The following is a 19,059-nucleotide window of genomic DNA, read 5'->3' as shown; positions in this document are numbered from 1 at the left end:
ACAAGTTGTATCTTCCCTTGAGCCACAGGGGAAGCCCTCGGGGACATGGGACCCCAGAATTCCCTACAGGTGGCCCCATGCCCACCTCTGGGGTCTTGTGGCCTTCTCATTGGCTCTGATCTTTTGTGCACAACACTGTACCTAGGACAGCTGTCTGAAGATGCATTAGCAGGGTTGGGAGGGGAGGTCTGGTGTGGCCCTTGAAATCACAGAATAGAGCTGGTCGGAGCTGCCTGCGGGCTGCCTACACTACCACACGCTGGCCCAGGGCCTGGTTATTTAGAATGTATATGCTTCCCGGGGCTGCTGTAACAAGGTGCCACTGACTGGGTACCTTAGGACTCCAGAAGTGTGTAATCTCAGGGTTCTGGAGGCCAGAAGTCTGAGGTGAAGGTGCTGGCAAGGCTGTGCTCCCCGTGAAGGCACTAGAAGTGGTCTTTTCCACGCCTCTCCCACACTTCTCTTCAGATAATTCCTTAGCTGTGGCAGCATCATTCCAATTTTTACACAGCTGTCTGTCCCTTTGTGCATGTCTGTCTCTGTGTCCAAATTTCCCCTTTTTATAGGGGTGCCAGTTCTGTTGGAATAGTGCCACCCTAATGGCCTTGTTTTAATTTGATTGCATCTATAAAGACCATATTTCAAAATAAGATCATGTTCTGAGGTACTCAGGGTTAAGTCTCAATCACTTGAATTTTGATGAGGACCTAGTTCAGCCCATAACAGCCTATAACATGTCAGGAGTGAGACAACATGTTTTCTTGGCCATCTGTGGCATACTTACGTGTTCTGGGTATTCAAGCATGTGGTGCTGTCTTCCATTTGTACTGTTAGGGAACTGGGAGTGGCCTGAGACTTCTGTACAAGAAACCATACATCTTGTTATGCCTCAGAACACCCACCTGTGTCAAAGACATCTTCAGGAGCAGTGGGAGGCAGTGGGTTCATGGCCAATATGAACTCAATCTAGACCACATCCACTTTTTCTGGGGCTTCTTGGAATGGCATGCTCCTAGAACACCAGCAGCACCTACCATGGGTAGGGAGGGAAATGAGGAGGTAGCTCACCAAAGACTCAGACCAGTAGGGCCGCCACCTCGCCCCCTGCCCCATTCATGTCAGGGATATGCTTCTGACAGGCACCCGATGCCTGAGCCTTAACAGTCTCATCTAAGGGATAGAAAAGATCCTGCCACCCTCCCAAGGGAAGGGAGACTGTGACATGATCAGGGATGGACCGTCATCTGAAAGCTGGGCCAACCCTACCTTCCCCCCACCTCTCCAAGACCTGGCCCAGACGGGGAGCAGTGCCTGTGCTATGCCAGGCTAGTGTCCTCAGGCCCTCAGGCCTTGGCCACCTCCTTAAGAGAGCCCTCCCTGATGCCCTTCCCAGACAAAGCTATTCTGTGCTGCATGACCCCAAGTTCTATGAAGCAGACAAGACATATGGCTCCCCTGCTGAAGGCAGCATGTGGGCAGCTGGCAAAGAGTCAAGAAAAAGCCAGCAGAGGCTCTTAATAAGCTGACCCAAGCCTTGACCTCTCCAGCCCCCACCCCATTACCTCTTTCCTATCTTCATTGGCATCTGGGAGCATAGAGTATACCCAGACAAACGTTTGTTGAATAAATGAACTGGCAGGAAGGAACCAGGGAGACTGGTGAAAGGGGAAGGTTCTGGAAGCTCTGGGTCTCAATATTCTGCTCTGTAAAATGGGCTTACACACATGCTACCAGAGATTTTGAGGGGATGCTGAAGATCTCATCTGGGCATCTCCTCTTCCTTCAAGACTTAGCTGGAGTATTGCCTGTCCCAGAGAGCCTACCTCAACCTGATCCTCCTGACACAGCGTCCATAGGCCATGGTACCCCAGGGAGTATCATTTTGTATGTGTTTGTTTTCCACAAATTGTATAATAACTTGGGAAATATAAAATGCTTTTTGTTTTTCTTTAAATATTCTTCATTTTTTCTCTCAGTATAAAAATAAGATTTTTATCTTATAAACTTCTCATAATGGACCAAGGCTAGAAAATTCCATCCCAAAATAAGAGTCATGGAAGCAGAGTGGTCTCATGGGTTTAAGGGCTTCCCAGGTGGCACTTGTGGTAAAGAATCTGCCTGCCAGTGCAGGAGACATGAGATGCGGGTTCTATCCCTGGGTCAGGAAGACACCCTGAAGTAGGAATTGGCAACCCACTCCAGTATTCTTGTCTGGAAAATCCCATGCACAGAGGAGCCTGGCGGGGTACAGTCCGTGGGGCTGCAGAGAATCAGACCCGAATGAGCAAAGTGACTAAGCACTCATGGGCTTTGCCTCTTTTTTAAAAAATTACGGTTTTAAATTAAGAGCAATTATTTTAAAAAGTAATCTAAACTTGTAGCTCCAATGAACTGGGTATCTGGGGAGAGAAGAATTCTCCCCAAAATATTTTCTGCCAGGCTGTTTGTCATACTGCACACACACTAGTCCTCTGGCCGCTCCAAAGGCAGGCGAGAGCTGGTCCTCTTCTGTAGGGAACGCCTGCCCGGAGCCCACTCCCCATCAGGGCTCTGACTGCTGGGTTGTCTTCCCTGGCCCTGAGTCTGCACAAGTGAGGCATTCCTTGACTTTCAGGAGGGAAAAAGTCATGTGAGTCACCCCCGGTGACATCTGAGCCACCACCCACAGGTTCACAGTGATGGCTTGGAGACATGTAGCAAGGCAGCGAGGAGGAAGCAGGCCTATGGGCTGTGTGCTTTCCCAGGGGGGCAAAAGCAGATGATGGAGTCACAGAACAGAGAGGACCAGCCCCTCCTGAATGCCAGGCCTACTTGGGAGCCAGGACACAGGGTGCCCAGGAGGGACAAAGCCTGATGGGCTGCTTCCGGGGCTCCTCCTTCACCTCTGGGTGACCAGACTGTGGCTTATTTTCTCCTGCCTCTTGACGCTTCTCTCTGTTGTCTGAATTTTTTGCAATAAGCATGAATCTATTCTCTCTTCAGAAAACAGGAAACTAATAAAGATTTTAAAGGTGGAATACATATCAATGATTACACCATTCACTGGACAGTTCTGAATTCTACCTGTCAGAAAAGATATGGACTGGCCCCTCATTTACAGATGGGGAGGCTGAGACTCAGGGAGGTGGAATTATCCCATCTGCGGCCATTTGCCCCTCGGATGATGCCTCATTGCTGTGGTAATGAGCCTATGAGGTAGTGAGCCTATGAAGGCTCACTCATAGGGTTTGGGTGCACTCTGCCAGGGGGAAGGGGTGTGTTTTCACAGACAGAAGTTTTTCCTAGGGAAGCCTGGGGTAAAATGTGCATTGGTGAGTCCAGGGTAATCCAGAGGGTTGGTGGTTTTGAGCCAGTTAAGCTTTTTCAAGGCCATATACCTGCACAGCCAGCGTGGCAGGAGCCCAAGTCCCCAGTCACAGGAGAGGTATGAGAGCCTGCCTCTCCATGCTCCCTGCCTGCTTCCCCCTGCCTAACACAGACCCTGTGACCTCTTGGCCCTCATCAGCCCCTCACAGGACATTTTAACTACTTCTGCACCCTGCTGGTCGACTTTGGGTAAGCTCTGCCCCGTCTCTGGGTTCCTGTCTCCTCCTCACCTCTCCCAAGCCACATCTACTGAGGCTGTTGCTCAGGGGCACTGAGGCCCAGGCCTGTGGCCTGGCACACATCTTGTGGGAAGGCACTTCCTGGGCCTTCCTGGTCTTTCACAAGGCCTGGAAGGCTGGCCAAGACCACCCAAATGAACAGATTGGAGACACCTGTATGGAACAGGCTCTTGGAGGGCTCCCACTTCACAGATGGGGAATCTAAGGCCTGGGGGAAGCATCTATCCATAGCAACACAGCTCATCCCCAAGGCCCAGCCTCTGGGGCCTGAAATCCTGGCTCTCTCTGCCTCTCAGTTTCCCCGAGATGGGCATGTTAACACTCCTCATACCAGGGCCAAAGGAAGGACGAGATGTATATTGCAAGTCCAAGTGTGCTCGGCATCCGAGCCCCATAGTCAGGGCCAGTAGGAAGGTTGGGACAGCAGAGAGCAGGAAGGGGCTGTTCTGAGCCCTGCAGGCTGCATACCTACTCACCTTCTCACTCCCTGTGCTGACAGCTGCGCTTTTCCAGTAATCATCATAAGCACTTTGCTGACCCCATTTTACAAGTGAGAAACTGAGGCTCAGGCCTGTGAGTCACACATATGCTAAGTAGCTGTGTTAGTCATCTTCAAGGAATAGAAACCCAATATCAACCCAGAAGAGATAGCTGTTGGCAGTTTCAAAGTTTTGAGGGAAGCCCTTGAGGCTAAGGATCCCAGAGCAGGGGAGCAACTCTTTCAGCATCCCAACACCTCATCCCAGAGGTGGACTGGACCATGTGTTCATCCATGGACAAAGAGCTGTGTCAGGTAGAGTCACTTGATGGACCAGGGTTCTGGGAACCTGTGACTGCATAACCACAGATACTGTTTATAACAGCAACAGTCATTTCTGCTTGTAAATCTGCAGTCCAGGCAGGGCTCAGCACCCTGGCTCTGCTCCATGGTGAGACTCCACTAGAGAGGGCTCATCCCAGGGCATCATCACCTCTCCACAAGGCTGCTTGAGCTTCCTTATGACATGGTGCTGTCTTCTAGGAGCAAGCATTCCTGAAGACAGGGAGTGGAAACTGCCTGTTTATCCAGGCCTTAGCCCGGAATGCCACTTCCACTGTATTCTGTTTATCAAGCAGCCTTGGAACTCAGGTTCAAGGGGAGGAGACAGACCTCACCTTCAGCAAATCTGAGGCCCACCATGGGAGCACAAGCACTAGGCCAGACTTCTCCTGAGTGTCTGATGGGCATCTGCACACTAGCAGGCCACTCCATATTAGAGAACTAGGATCAAATTCAGACCCTAAGTGTAGGTATAATCTGAGTTCTGATAAAACATGCACAAGCAGATGCAAACACAGGAGGGCTGGAGGACATGGTAAGTGCTGATAGGAAATATGAGTCATGTCTATGTTTTTGATGCTTGTCTACATTTTCTGAACTGTTCAGGGGAACGTACACTTTATTCATCTGGCCTTGGGCTGTAAAGATGCTATCTGAGGGCAGGCAGGCAGAGACCATTACCAGAGACAAGGTCATCTCTCACATACCCACTTGTGGAGTCCCAGTGATGGTGCCCTAGAGTTGTCCTTCCCGTTGATGCCCAGCTCAGCCCAGATAGGTCCAAGCTCATGTGAATCATGCATATTGCTATACACTTTTCTCCCCTGTCCCCTGTACCCCCATGGTCCCAGTCCTCCTGGAAACCACCTTGTTTTCAGCTCCTCTGAGAGGCTCAAGGAGGGCCAGAGGAGGCTGAGGCCAGCCCGTTTGGTGAAGGCCAAGATCCCCGAGGGCAGTGCACGGGCTAAATGTCTTTGTATCTCTGTGCTCACTGGGGCCCCTGTGCAGAGACAACGTGTGGACAGAACACGGTGATCCTCAGTGGGGAACATGCTCCTTCAGCCTTCAGAGGACTGGGGGGTGCACAGGTCCCGCCTTGCCTTGCTGACGGCCACCACCTCTGAAAACCAGACTCACAGTGTGATTAGTTAAAAGGTCCCTGCCCAGCTCTTCCTTGACTCCCTATTTTATTCAATCCAGTCATTAAATACCTGCTCATACCTGACTCTGTGCCCCATGCTGCCAGCCTCTGTGATCTCTTGGGTTCCCAGGGCCCGGGAGTAAAGCCTGCTCACTCATTCCCTTCTGTGGAAACCATGGTAAAGGTTCTCGCCATAGGTCCCCCTCTCCCTCTGCTTCCCGAGCAACAATGGTGCTTCCTTGTGTGGCCTTTCATGGTTCAGTGTACTCCTGGCCCCCAGCCCCCAGCACCCAGCACCCAGCCCCATAGGCAGGTTAGCTCTGAGGTGATGGTTCTGCACTATGAGAAAGCTGGGGCTGTCCTGATGAACATAAACTGTCACAGAACATCAACTCAGACAAGGTCACTCTGTGAGACAGACAACACCATATATCACCAGGATAGAGACATAACTAACCATCCCCATCCTGGTGATATAAGTGACCGCTGCTTTGTTACCAGCCGCAGCTTTTGCTTCCCTTCCATTCCTCACACTTTCCAATAAAATGTATTGATACTTAAGCATAGACCAAGTCCCACTTCCTAACAGCATCCAATCCAACTCTGCTTCCTTGAACCCTCATTAAAATTGCCTCACATGAGCCCAAACCCTGCTCAGGTCCTCCCTAACATCATCGTACTGAGATGGCTCACATGTTCCCATTGCGAGCACTTCATCTCATCTCATTGCAGGAGATCTAAAAACCCCAACGTTGTCCTGGGGTCTGTGCAGGGAGGAATGGGGTGACTGGCACACAGGCTTCCCCTGCAGCCAAGCTTCAGTTGCTCCAGACCTCAGTTGCTTGCTAATAGACTCTGTGTATCAGTGTCCTGGGGCCACTACAAGAAAGTACCACAAATCAGGAAGCTCAAAACAACAGATGAATCCTTAGTGTGCCTGGGCTTGTAGGTGCAGCACTGCAGTCTGCCCCCACCATCACGTCTCTGCATGTTCTTTCCTTCTTTTTATAAGAACACCAGTGATTGGATGGACCTCATCTTAACTGCAATAGTTAAGATGAACTATTACAGTTAATAGTTATATATACAGTTACATATAGTTATATATATTGCAGAAGCATATATAACTATATATGTAATATATAACTATAGTTCAGTTCAGTCGCTCAGTCGTGTCTGACTCTTTGCTATCCCATGAATTGCAGCACGCCAGGCCTCTCTGTCCATCACCAACTCCCGGAGTCTACCCAAACCTATGTCCATCGAGTCAATGATACTATCCAACCATCTCATCCTCTGTCGTCCCCTTCTCCTCCTGCCCCCAATCCTTCCCAGCATTAGGGTCATTTCCAATGAGTCAACTCTTCGCATGAGGTGGCCAAAGTATTGGAGTTTCAGCTTCAACATCAGTCCTTCCAATGAACACCCAGGATTGATCTCCTTTAGGATGGATTGATTGGATCTCCTTGCAGTCCAAGGGACTCTCAAGAGTCTTCTCCAACACCACAGTTCAAAAGCATCAATTCTGCGGCACTCAGCTTTCTTCACCGTCCAACTCTCACATCCATACATGACCACTGGAAAAACCGTAGCCTTGACTAGACGGACTCTTGTTGGCAAAGTACTGTCTCTGCTTTTAAATATGCTATCTAGGTTGGCCATAACCTTCCTTCCAAGGAGTAAGCGTCTGTTAATTTCATGGCTGCAGTCACCATCAGCAGTGATTTTGGAGCCCCCCAAAAATAAAGTCTGACACTGTTTCCACTGTTTCCCCATCTATTTCCCATGAAGTGATGGGACCAGATGCCATATCTTAGTTTTCTGAACATGGAGCTTTAAGCCAACTTTTTCACTCTCCTCTTTCACTTTCATCAAGAGGCTCTTTAGTTCTTCTTCACTTTCTGCCATAAGGGTGGTGTCATCTGCATATCTGAGGTTATTGATATTTCTCCCGGCAATCTTGATTCCAGCTTGTGTTTCTTCCAGCCCAGCATTTCTCATGATGTACTCTGCATATAAGTTAAATAAGCAGGGTGACAATATACAGCCTTGACGTAGTCCTTTTCCTATTTGGAACCAGTCTGTTGTTCCATGTCCAGTTCTAACTGTTGCTTCCTGACCTGCATACAGGTTTCTCAAGAGACAGGTCAGGTGGTCTGGTATTCCCATCTGGCGTGCTGCAATTCATGGGGTCGCAAAGAGTCAGACACGACTGAGCAACTGAACTGAACTGATAGTTATATATTACATATATAGTTATATATAACTGTATATAGTTAACTATATACAGTTCAGAGAAGGCAATGGCACCCCACTCCAGTACTCTTGCCTGGAAAATCCCATGGACGGCGGAGCCTGGTAGGCTGCAGTCCATGGGGTCGCTGAAAGTCTGACATGACTGAGCGACTTCACTTTCACTTTTCACTTTCATGCATTGGAGAAGGAAATGGCAACCCACTCCAGTGTTCTTGCCTGGAGAATCCCAGGGATGGAGGAGCCTGGTGGGCTTCCACCTGTGGGGTCGCACAGAGTCGGCCACGACTGAAGCAACTTAGCAGCAGCAGCAGCAGCATATACAGTTAAAAGTTAATAAGATTAACTTTTACAGTTACAGTTAACTATAACTGTAACTGTAATAGTTACATCTGCAAAGACCTTACTTCCAAATAATGTCACATTCTGACATTCCAAGTGGACATGAATTTTAGTGGAGGACACTATTTAACCCATCATCATCTGCCTTCTGTCCCCCTCAAAAGTCACTTTGGTCCCCCATGTACAAAATACATGCACCCCATCCCATCATCTCCCAAAGTCTTAAATCAGTCCTAGAGGGAGAAAAAGGAACGCATGAAGGAGCCACTGGTCCAGCGCAAGTCAGAAGCCCAGCAGTGTAAGTTCCAGCCCTTTGTGGCTTGATGCTCTGGGTGCATGATGATGGCCCTGCTTTCTGTGGCTTTGGTAGCAGCTGTAGCTCCACCTTCTCTTTTCCTGCCTCTGCCTTCATGGCTCTGCTCTCCAAGCCATTCTTTCTTCACTTCATTCCATCCCTGGGCCTCTCAATCTAGACTGGCAGATGTAACTGATATAACAGTCTCAAAAACCTTGTTGGTCTTCTGTATAACTGACAAGGAGCCACACCATCAGATAAGAGGCTCCACAGATCTTTCCTGAATAACCCCATCTCTGTTCCTTCATTCCACTGAGATGGTGGAGTAGACCTGCAAGTCATGTACCTAATCTCTTCAGCGGTAGGTTCTCCCACACCACCTTTGGTGCTCTCTTTAGACCACACTTTCTGAACAGTAAATTTCCTAAATTTAACAAACTGAAGTGAATTGAAAGTCGCTCAGTTGTGTCTGACTTTCTGCAACCTCATGGACTGTAGCCCGCGAGGCTCCTCTGTCCATGGGATTCTCCAGGCAAGAATACTGGAGTGGGTAGCCATTTCCTTCTCCGGGGGATCTTCTCAACCTAGGGATCAAACTGGGTCTCTCATATTGCAGGCAGATTCTTTACTGTCTGAGGACTTCCCAAATCTTCAAGGGTTGATTCCTTTTTGCTTATCAGTTCCTTCCCCAATTTATTTCTTTCCTCTCAGATTTTACTATAAACAGCAAGGAGAAACCAGGCTATATCGTCCACATTTTACTTGGAAATTTCCTCAGCTAAATAGTCAAGTTCATGCCTTACAATTTCTACTTTCCACTCAACATCAGAACATAATTCAGCCAAGTTTCTGCTACTTTATGGCTTTTCCTCCAGTTTCAGATAACCAGTTCTTCATTTCCATCTGAAATCTCACCGGAAGCACCTCTCATGTTCATACTTATATCAAAAATATGTTCATGACCATACATGTATTCTCTGAGACAGTAGAAACTTTCTCTACATTCTCCTCACTTCTTTCTTTTCTTTTCCTTTTTGGAGGTTTTTCTTTATTTTAAATGAAGTAAAAATTTACAGTGTTGTACACCAGTACAGAAAAGTGGTTCAGTTATACATACATATATATTTTTTTCAGATAATTTCCCCTTATAGGTTATTGCAAAATATTGAGTATACCTCTCTGTTCTATACAGTAGGTCCTCATCAGTTATCTGTTTTATATATAGTATGTATATATTAATCCCAAACTCCTAATGTATTCCTCTCTCCCACGTTCCCCTTTGGTAACCATAAATTTGTTTTCTATGTCTGGGCATTTATTTCTGTTTTGTATATGGGTTCATTTGTATCTTTTCTGTTTGTTTTTTGATTCCACATATAAGCAACATCATGATGTTTGTCTTTTTCTGTCTGGCTTATTTCACTTAGTGTGATATCTCTAGGTCTATCATTGTTGCTGCTATCATGTCTACTTTATCCATTTATCTGTCAGTGGACATTTAGATTGCTTCCCTGTCTTTGCTATTATAAAGAGTGCTGCAATAAACATAGAGGTGTGTGTATCGTTTCGAATTATGGTTTTCTTCAGGTATATGCCCAAGAGTCCTCACTTCTTTCTGACCTTGGTCTCACCAGAATCACCTTTGTTGTCCATATCTCTACCAACAATCTCTTCAAGGAAATCTAGGCATTTTCTATCACGTGCCTCAAAACTCTTCCAGCATCTACACATTAGCCAATTCCGCAGCTGCATTTTTAGATATCTGTTATAGCAGCATTCCCCTTCCTGGTACAAAATCTGTATTAGTTTGCTAGAGCTGTTGTACAAATTTAGTGGCTTAAAACAACAGAAATATATCATTTCAAAGTTCTGGAGGCCAGTAGTCTGAAATCAAGATATTGTCAGGGCTGTGTACACTCTGGAAGCTCTAGGAAAGGATTCTTCTATGTCACACACACCAGAGTGAGCTTCTGGTCACTCCAGGTGGACTTTGCTGTTCCTTGGCTCATAGTTGCAACCTGCCAGTCTCTGCCTCCATCATCACAAGGCCTTCCTTGTGTGTCCTGTCCTCTTCTTATAAGGACACCAATCGTTGGGTTTAGGGTCCACTCGATCCTTATTTTAACTAACTTCATCTGTGAAAAATATACTTGCAGGTAAAATCACATTCTGAGGTTTCAGGTGAACATGGATTTGGGATGAGGGACACTAGTCAACCCAGGAAGCCAACTTGTGTTCGCTTTCTTCCCTTTTCTGCCTCATTCTCCATTCCGCTACTATTCTTTCTGAGTTGCCTCCCAAATAAACTCCTTGCATTCTATCTGTGTAGCAAGATCTGCTACTGAAAGAATATTATATAAGACACAGGCCCCCTGCTGGGAGCCAGTGGGGACCCACCTAAGATATGCCCCCCTCCTCTGTGAGCTACTGGGAACCCACTTAGGACATGACTGTCAGTGCTGAGCTGCAGTGTCCCCCTCTGTGAATGGAGTGAAGATAATGGCCTCTTCATCTGAGGTTTTGGGAGGAAGGAGGGAATGCTGGAGGCCTCTGGGCTTAGGACCACACGCAGAGAATGGCCACGCCCTGCCTCTGGGAAGTGGGGGTGCTTTGGGAGTTACTCCAGTATTTTTCCTTGGAGATGGGCTGTTCTGGTGTTAGTTTTCCAGTGCCCCTTGGGGGCAGATGTTCTGGGGGGCTATAATTTGCTCTCTGAGTTTGGATAGAGCACAGGGAAGTGGCGCTCCAAGATGGAGATACATTCATGAGATGTGGCCTGTGCATTTTCAGCAGGCAGAACTGGAGTGCTGATGACCAGGCCCCCCAGGGGCAGGCCTGGCCCTGGCAGGAAAGGGGAGGGTTTTGTCCCTCTCAGGGATACTGCCAGCCTGGATTCTGTTGGGAATATAGGGTCAAGGCAGGGCACTTTGGAGGCTGCAGGCTGGTCCCTGTCTGTAGGTGTTGTGGGGTGGGGCAGGGCCATAGAAGAAATAGGACTCTAAATGAACTTTATTTTCTCGCTGCTGCTTCAGGCGAAGTCAGAAATGGGTTTCTTCCCCTCTTTTCTCCTATCCTAGTCTGGGCTCCCTAGGAGGCCCTCCCATCTAGTTCCAGGATGGTGCCCCTCCACCCTCAAAGGGGAACTGACTGTCTTGGGTCACATGACCATCTTGGACCAACCCCGACAGAGGGAGCAGGAGAGCTGGTCAGTGAGCCCAGATGGAGGCCTACTCCTGCACACCTTCCCTTTCTAGGATCTTGGGGCCAGATAGCCCACCTGAGCCACCAGCTCTTCTCCTTGGCACCACCTGGTACTTGCCATCCTGCTGGGGTGGGTTCCTGGCTGCTCCCCATGGCTTGCCCTAGTCCTGCCCACCTCTCTGGCCCTCAGTTTTCTCTCTTATAGTTGGGGGACAGGAGAGGATGTGGGAGGGTATGTGACTAGGGAGCAGCCAGGCCTCCTGCCACAACTGGTTGCCTTGGGACCACCTGGAGCTCCTCGGATCACTTGGAGTATTTAGGAATACCTGAGTTCCCTGGGGAGACCTGGAGCCTCACAGGGACCATCTGGAGTCCCTGGGGACCACCTGGAGCCCCCCTGAGACAAACTAGAGACCCACCTTGGGCCCTCAGAAACACCTGGAGCCCCTCAGGTCCACTTGAAACCCCTGTGACCACCTGAAGTCCTCTGGGACCATCCACAGCCCCCTGGGGACCCCATGAGGAAGGGGAGGTGACTAATAGGAATGGGCAATGGGGGTCCACAGAACAGCCACTCTCAGTTGCCAGCTGGGCTCCCAGAAGGGTTGTTCGGAGAGATCTCGTCTACAGACACACTGCAGAGGCTCTTAAAGAGGTGAGCCCACCCTCCTTCCTGGATGCCCAGCACCTGGACCAGCTGCTCAGAATGGCTTGGATTCCAGGGCCCTGTCAGACCCCAGGAGGTGGGAAGGCCCTGTGAGCATCTAGGGGATGAGGATTAGAGCCCCCCAAGGCCTGGGAGTGTCAGCTGGGGCTTCAGGGGCTGATCCTACCACCTCCATGTGTACAGGGGTCCACTGTGCCCTGGGAGGGTAGTGAGGGATGGGCACAGGTGTGAGTCAGACCCATTTGGGTCCCAATGCCCCTCTGCTGATTTTCTGGGGGCGTGGCAGCTCTCTGGGTCTCATGTGCTATTCTCTGCAATGGGACCAGATGTCTGAGGAGAAACTGGCTATGTCCTGGATACCTGGGGACCTCAGAGCAGGCAGGAGAGCCACTGGGCCTTTATGATCCCAGGCAGCCACTGGCTCTGTTTCCTGATCTGTTAAAGTGAGTGACGTGAAGTCACTCAGTCATGTCCGACTCTTTGCGACCCCATGGACTGTAGCCTACCACGCTCCTCCGTCCATGGGATTTTCCAGGCAAGAGTACTGGAGTGGGTTGCCATTTCCTTCTCCAGGGGATCTTCCCGACCCAGGGATTAAACCCGGGTCTCCCACATTGTAGGCAGACGCTTTACCATCTGAGCCACTAGGGAAGATCTGTTACAAGAGGATTCCAGACCCAAAGTGCTCTGGGGCTGCATGGCAAGAGCAAAATCCCTGAACTTTCACTAATGCTATTGGCAGATATTAATTGAGCACTTACTCTATGTCAGGTGCTATTGTAGGTGCTTCATTCTGCCCTCGGAGCTTCTGTTCTAGATGAGGAGACAGAGATTAACAAGAAGGCAAATACCCAAACAAAAAGTAGAGATATTAGGGCAAGGGCTCTGCTGAGGTTCATGGAGCAGACTCTTGCAAAGTCATGAAGGAAGAACCCCCAGGCAGATGAACAGCATGTGCAAATTTCCTGAGAGGGGAGGGAGACTAGTATGTTCTGAGGACCCAGTGACTGGAGCCTGGTAATCTAGGGTCAGGATGTAGCAGCAGGGGAGCAAGGGAGGGCAGGAGAAAATGAGGCTGGAAATGTGGCAGGGTCAGGGGATACAGGGCATTATTCAACCCCTGAGTCCCAGAAATCCGAGTGGCTGGCACCCTAGGGCCCAGCACACAGGTATGCCGTCAGTGTCTGCTGCATGAAGAAATGGACAGAGAGTCAATGAGTGACCCAGCTGGGTGCCTGATTCACTATGTGACCTTGGGCAAGTGTATTTCCCTCTCTGGGTTTTTGTTTCATTACTACTAAGACACTCCTTGAGTTATAATTGTTTTCAGCATATGGCTGGGCTGGATGCCTAGCTGCAGCAGGCCCTTGTGTATGGTGGCTCCCTCCTCTTCCCAGGACTGTGAGGGACACTGCCAACATCCCCCGTGGCCTTAGTCGGGATGTGTGTTCCCCACACTGAGCAAGCGGCAGCCCCTGGAGGCACAGAAGACTCTTAGCTCAGGCCTTTGACTCCTGTGACAGTTGGGTACCTCAGACCCTTTCCTGCCCTGACTGGCATTCTTTAGGACAGGGGGATGGCCTCCTGTCCTGCAGGGTTGGGAGCTGGACTTGGGGAGGAGGGGATGATTGAAAAGGAAGGACAGTGGAGAAGCTAAAAGCCAGTGTGCATCCACCTCCCCGCTCTGTGGGTGGGCAGTGTGGTGTGGGCAGGCCCTGGGCTATGGGGACAAGATGAGGGTGGACAGAGGTTGGCAATATGTGCGTGGGAAGAAGCCCAGGCTCAAAGTCACCCAGACATATGGTGTGGAGACTCCAGGCAAGCAGCCTGCTTTTCACAGTCCTTACTGGGGCATCCAGAGGGCTCAGGGCAGGCCAGATGCCCCTAGCTGGGAGGGGTCCCTGGAGCCTTGCCTTCTGGAGCCATCCGCTGGCCACCCACCCCATGACTTCAAACTCTACAGTAGTTATTAACATTTATCAGGATGTTTCATAAGAACATTCAAGTTTCTTTCATCTCATGAAAAGCTGGAAGCTCTGGCCACATAGGTCCATGCCTGCCTGGGCACAGTTGGCAGAAATACCCCTATATCACCATGACTGCTGGTGTGCCCATCATGGGGGTCTGTGTTGAGATACCTGGCCCTGTCTCCGTCTCTGCCCTGGTCATCCCTATTGCAGCCAATTGGCTCTATTAGGACCCCCAAGCCTTCCCCATGGCTCTCGCCTCCTGGAGCATCACCAAAAAAGACCCTGTGGAGACCCCATGACCTGGCCTTGTCTCCCCCAGGCTCCTTCTCCTCACTGTGTGTCACTGGCTCCTCCAGACCTTGGTGGCCCTGCCCTCAACTTAGGCACCTTCTCTGTAACCCCTCCCCCAACATGTCCTGGTCAGGAGTGAGGCTTCCAGGTACCTCCACCCCCCGCCCCCCACACACACCCTGCTTCTCTCTTCCATGGCTGCACATTTTCTTCTCAGTGTCTCAATGGGAAAAGCCACTCCAAACAGGAGTTTCCTTTCCTCAGGGCCCAGCACTGTGCAAACTGCACAACAAGGACATTTTTCCCAGTCCTGCTGCAGCCACAGCCGATGGAACGCCTCCTGATATCACCCTTGCAGTTGGCCCTAGGACACTCTCCAATGGACTGTGATGGAATATAATGTCCCGGTGGACCCCGAGCTGCTAGGGACAGAATGGCCACCTCACTAGTCTTTCGATGCGCTGAATGAGGACAGGACCCTCCTGAAATTAATGTGGATACCTGTATGCCAGGCCCCCCAACCTGTTGGGTGCGAGAGAATAGGGCTCAGGCCTGCCCTGGTGCCCAAGAGCTCACTAGGGAACTGGCCACAGTGGCAGAACCCACAGTGGCAGCCCTGGGTGAGGACCCTGAATAGGGGGCCCAGTCTTGACCCCTCAGACTGGCAGAGTGGCACCATGTCCGGTGGGTCAATTCTGGCTGTCCACTTGGTCTGGAGCTGTGGGACTCTTGGAGGCATCCTTTCTGTGACTCAGTTTCCTCAGCTGTCAAGTGGGAACATCCTGGGGTTCAGGTAAGACGGGAGTATTACAGAGTTGACCCTGAGAAGGGGCCCCACTAGGCCCCCCTCAGTCAGTGCATGAGGCAGAGAGAGCCTCTGACACCCGCCTTGGCTCCCTGGGTAGGACTTTGCTGTATTTCCTTGAATAAGAGCACAGTTGGAAGGGCCTGGCCTCCCCGTCCCAGTGGGCAGGTTGCTGGTATCAAGCAGTGTCAGAACACCCACTGCAGGGCAGGTGGGCTGTCACAGATGCAGGATTGAGGCCCAGGTATGCAGCTGCTGCAGCATCCAGGCATAGCAGGTTGGGCATGCAGGGGATGGTGCTGACTCATGCATAAGCTCACCTGTGCCTTGCCCGCCTCACCTGTGTCTCTACCTGTGCTCTATCCTACCTCACCTGTACCTCACTGACCCTGCCTACCTTACCTGTGCCCCACCACCTCACTTGGACTCTACTCACCTCACCTGGGCCCTGTCATTCCTCACCGGAGCCCAACCCCCACCTCACCCACGACCAGTCATCAATTTCTGGCTCTCAAAATGGCCCTCTCAGCCTCCAGATAGGTGCCCTGCAAGTCTGCCCACAGCTGGGCAGTGACAGACATCCCTGCAGGGTGCCTCGTGCATGTTAGGGAGATGGGGGTCCCAAGGGACTGGATACCCCTCAGTCATCAGTCCCTAAGTCCCTAGGCTCTCTCCTGAGGCCCTCAGGGCTCTCTGGTCCAAATAAACCTTCCTGTCGACTTTGTGAGTGCCCAGCACCCCATGATCCCATAGCTAAGTCTGGCTCCACTTGCTACAGGAGCAAATGGTCCTATCTACCCCACTAGCATGAGCAGGGACACAGTGATTGTCCAGGCATGGCACCTTGTCTGAGGCCTCGCCATCTGATGCCACTACATCCTAGGGCACCCACAGGAGTGTGACTTGCACCCTGCAGGCCTGTATGGGGGTCCAGGCCCCGATTACTGGCTGTGCCCCTGTTACCGTCATTCTCCATCCAACCACCAGCAGGCCCACTGTGCAGAGACCCTGCCCCAAGGCTATGTCCACCTGTTGGCTGCCAGCATTTATTTATTTATGCAGATAAGTGCCGGGAGCCAGCCCACGAGATCCCACCCATGACAGAGTCATGGGAAAGAGGAATGATTGAGCACGGCTTCTCAGGCCTCAGGGATTCTCGGAAGGCTGCCTCAGCGCTCACCTTAAAGATATCTGTCTTTCTGATGTTTACTATAAAAAACCTCTTCTTATTTTCTATGACTTAAGCAAAAGGCCTTTCCCGATTTCCTTCTAAAATAGAGCACTCTGAAACCTCAAATCAACAAGGCCCCTGAATGGTAGCACCCTAAATAAAATTATCTGGGATATAGAGTATGCTGATCTAAATTCCTTTTGCTAACATATTAGTTTGTTTAATAAATAAGCCTGTGCCTTTAGAGCTAATATACATGACTGCTCCTTAATAATAAAACAGCATTGAGAGCCTCCGCACAGAAAGCCCCTATGGGCACAAAACCCTTCGCAGGAAAAAGGCTTGTTAGGAAATATAAGAAATATTGCTTTATGAAACTGTTACTTAGTCTATATTTACTCACTATGTTTTTACTCTTAACGTATTTAGCCTATATAATGAAAGCATAATAGTTAAAAATTTATAAAAGTTTGGCTTTAATACAAATAGTAAGACAATTGTTGATTTAACTGATGATTCTTACTTGGAGCTGATCTTCAGCTTGCTGTTCTTTGACTTTATGGACCACATTCTTTTCTGTTAAGCTCAAGGCGTAGAGTAAATTACCGAAAACAGGTTTTACCTTGAAACTTCCTATTGATGAATTCTTTCCTGATGTGCCCTATACAAAAGTATTCTGATTGATCAACCTTTATCAATAGAGAGTCACAAGGTGTTAGCAGGCCACCAGGCCAGAAGATGATGTAAACAAAATGAGGCTTTTTGTAACTAAAAACATGCAAACAGTTTCAATGAAGGTCAAAACTGCTGGCCTATTGAGCTGAATTGATAGGCCCATTAAGCTGAATTCATATACCCATTAAGCTAAATTGGTATGCCCACTAAGCTGAATTGGTATGACTCTATACTTTACATTTGTTTCTATGTACCACAAAAAATATAAAAAGCTGTCTTAAAAATAATAAAGTTGGAAGACACTTGGGAGACACTTGGAAACGCCGAGACTCGCTGTGTCTTCTCATTCGTATCGCCGACGCCGTCCATCCTGAGGGAACCCCTGGACCTGCTGGAGCTGGACTCCGGCAGATAAGCACTGTCCACCACCCACCGGGGGAGGCAGGCACAAATCTCGGGGCCCCACACAATGCCTGTGTGGTCCCCCTGTAGTTTTGCAGCATGGTTACTTAGGAACCTACCACTCGCCCCCTTGGGCATCTCCAAATGGGGTGGCAAACTACAACGCAGCACAATGCTGTGCTCAGTCGCCAGGAGAGGAAAGAGAAGAGAGGTGGAGTCCAGGGGCCAGTTATGGTTCAGCTCTCATGGATGTAGATGGTGTAGATGGTGGGCAATCATTGGGAGGGATGGCATGACTGCAAACATCCACCAGGTGTCCCTGGGCACTGCCCATGAGCTCCTTCTGTCTTCCAGCACAGGTGACTGCTCCTGGCCCACTCAGACAGAGTTTACTTGACAGTCACCCCACGCCCTACTCTGGGCCACACGACTGGGCCTGCAGGCAGGAGCCCAGGTCTTTGAGAGACATGCTTAATGACCTAGGCAGTTGGCTGCCCTTCTCTGGGCCTCATTTTTCTCCTCTCTGACATGGAGGAATCCTCCAGAACAAAGTGCTGTGTGGCCTGTTGGCCCCTCAGAGGGTTCTCTTCATGCCTATATGTGGCCTTGACACCACGGACCTGCCGTGGCGGCTGTACAGTTGGGAGACATGGCAGAGACTCAGCTCATGGGGCAGCTGGGGCCTGGGGCTGCTGGGCCCCCAGGCTGGCCTGGGATGAACGCCCATGGGCTGCTGAGCTGAGAGCCTCCAGCCACTGCTGCTGCAGCTCGGCAGACGGGGCACTCAGGTACAAAGACTGCTGGGCCTGCTGCAGCTGCCACACGTGCCTGGCATCCAGTCTCTCTGCAGGGTCCAGCACACTCACCCTGCAGCCAGAGAGGGGGATGGCATGGAGCAGCTGGCCATCCTGTTGAAAAGTAGAGGAGCATCAGTACCCTAGCCTCTGGAGTCCTGGCATCACTAAATACCACCTCCCACAAGTGGGCAGCAGAAGGGTGATTCTGGACAGTCAGGGAAGCAGGCCCTAGGGTCATGTGAGCCACCCTCCAATTGAAGCTGGTCCCAGGCAGCATGGCCCTGGCCTATATGCGCACGGGCCTGAGGCCACGGGCCTGAGGTTCTGGTTGCTGGAGCAGGGTGAACCCCCACCCCCAGCGCGGCCCAGTGGGCAGAGGACACACCTGGCTGCCTCCGTGGAGGTGCAGCACCAACTCCAGGGAGTCCGACTCAGAGATGGCAGCCCACACCTTGCTCCACGCTGTGCCGCCATCTGACACCTGCAGGGGGCCGCCGAGCAGGCTGGATGGGGGCTCCACAGCGACTGGCTTCTGGGGACGCAGAGGACAAGTCAGGTGAGTCTCACTTGTAAGAGCTACTCTCGTGGGGAAGCATCAGGGCCAAGGCTCTGGAGGGAGAGAGG

At 50.5% G+C, this 19,059-nt stretch overlaps 1 protein-coding gene across 10 annotated transcripts in view; it reads right to left on the bottom strand.

Moving 5' to 3' along the window:
- Positions 1-17,020: 17,020 nt before the first annotated feature.
- Positions 17,021-19,059, bottom strand: part of FGD3 (FYVE, RhoGEF and PH domain containing 3) — a 58,445-nt gene continuing 56,406 nt past the window's right edge. For all 10 annotated transcript variants that reach the window (XR_014063484.1, XM_081524194.1, XM_081524200.1 and 7 more), the window contains 2 exons: positions 18,821-18,967; positions 17,021-18,546 (listed from right to left, as the gene is read on the bottom strand). Coding sequence is in view for 9 of the 10 variants with exons in the window: in XM_081524194.1 (XP_081380320.1) it covers positions 18,304-18,546; positions 18,821-18,967 (390 nt within the window). In the remaining variant the exon portion in view is untranslated. The remainder of the gene's footprint in view (positions 18,547-18,820; positions 18,968-19,059) is intronic.

The sequence above is a fragment of the Giraffa tippelskirchi genome, chromosome 1 (genome assembly GCF_054371585.1).
Source record: "Giraffa tippelskirchi isolate mGirTip1 chromosome 1, T2T-mGirTip1v1.2.pri, whole genome shotgun sequence".
Lineage (NCBI taxonomy): Eukaryota > Metazoa > Chordata > Mammalia > Artiodactyla > Giraffidae > Giraffa > Giraffa tippelskirchi.
Note: the sequence above shows the minus strand (reverse complement) of the source record. Positions and strands in the feature narration are given on the sequence as shown.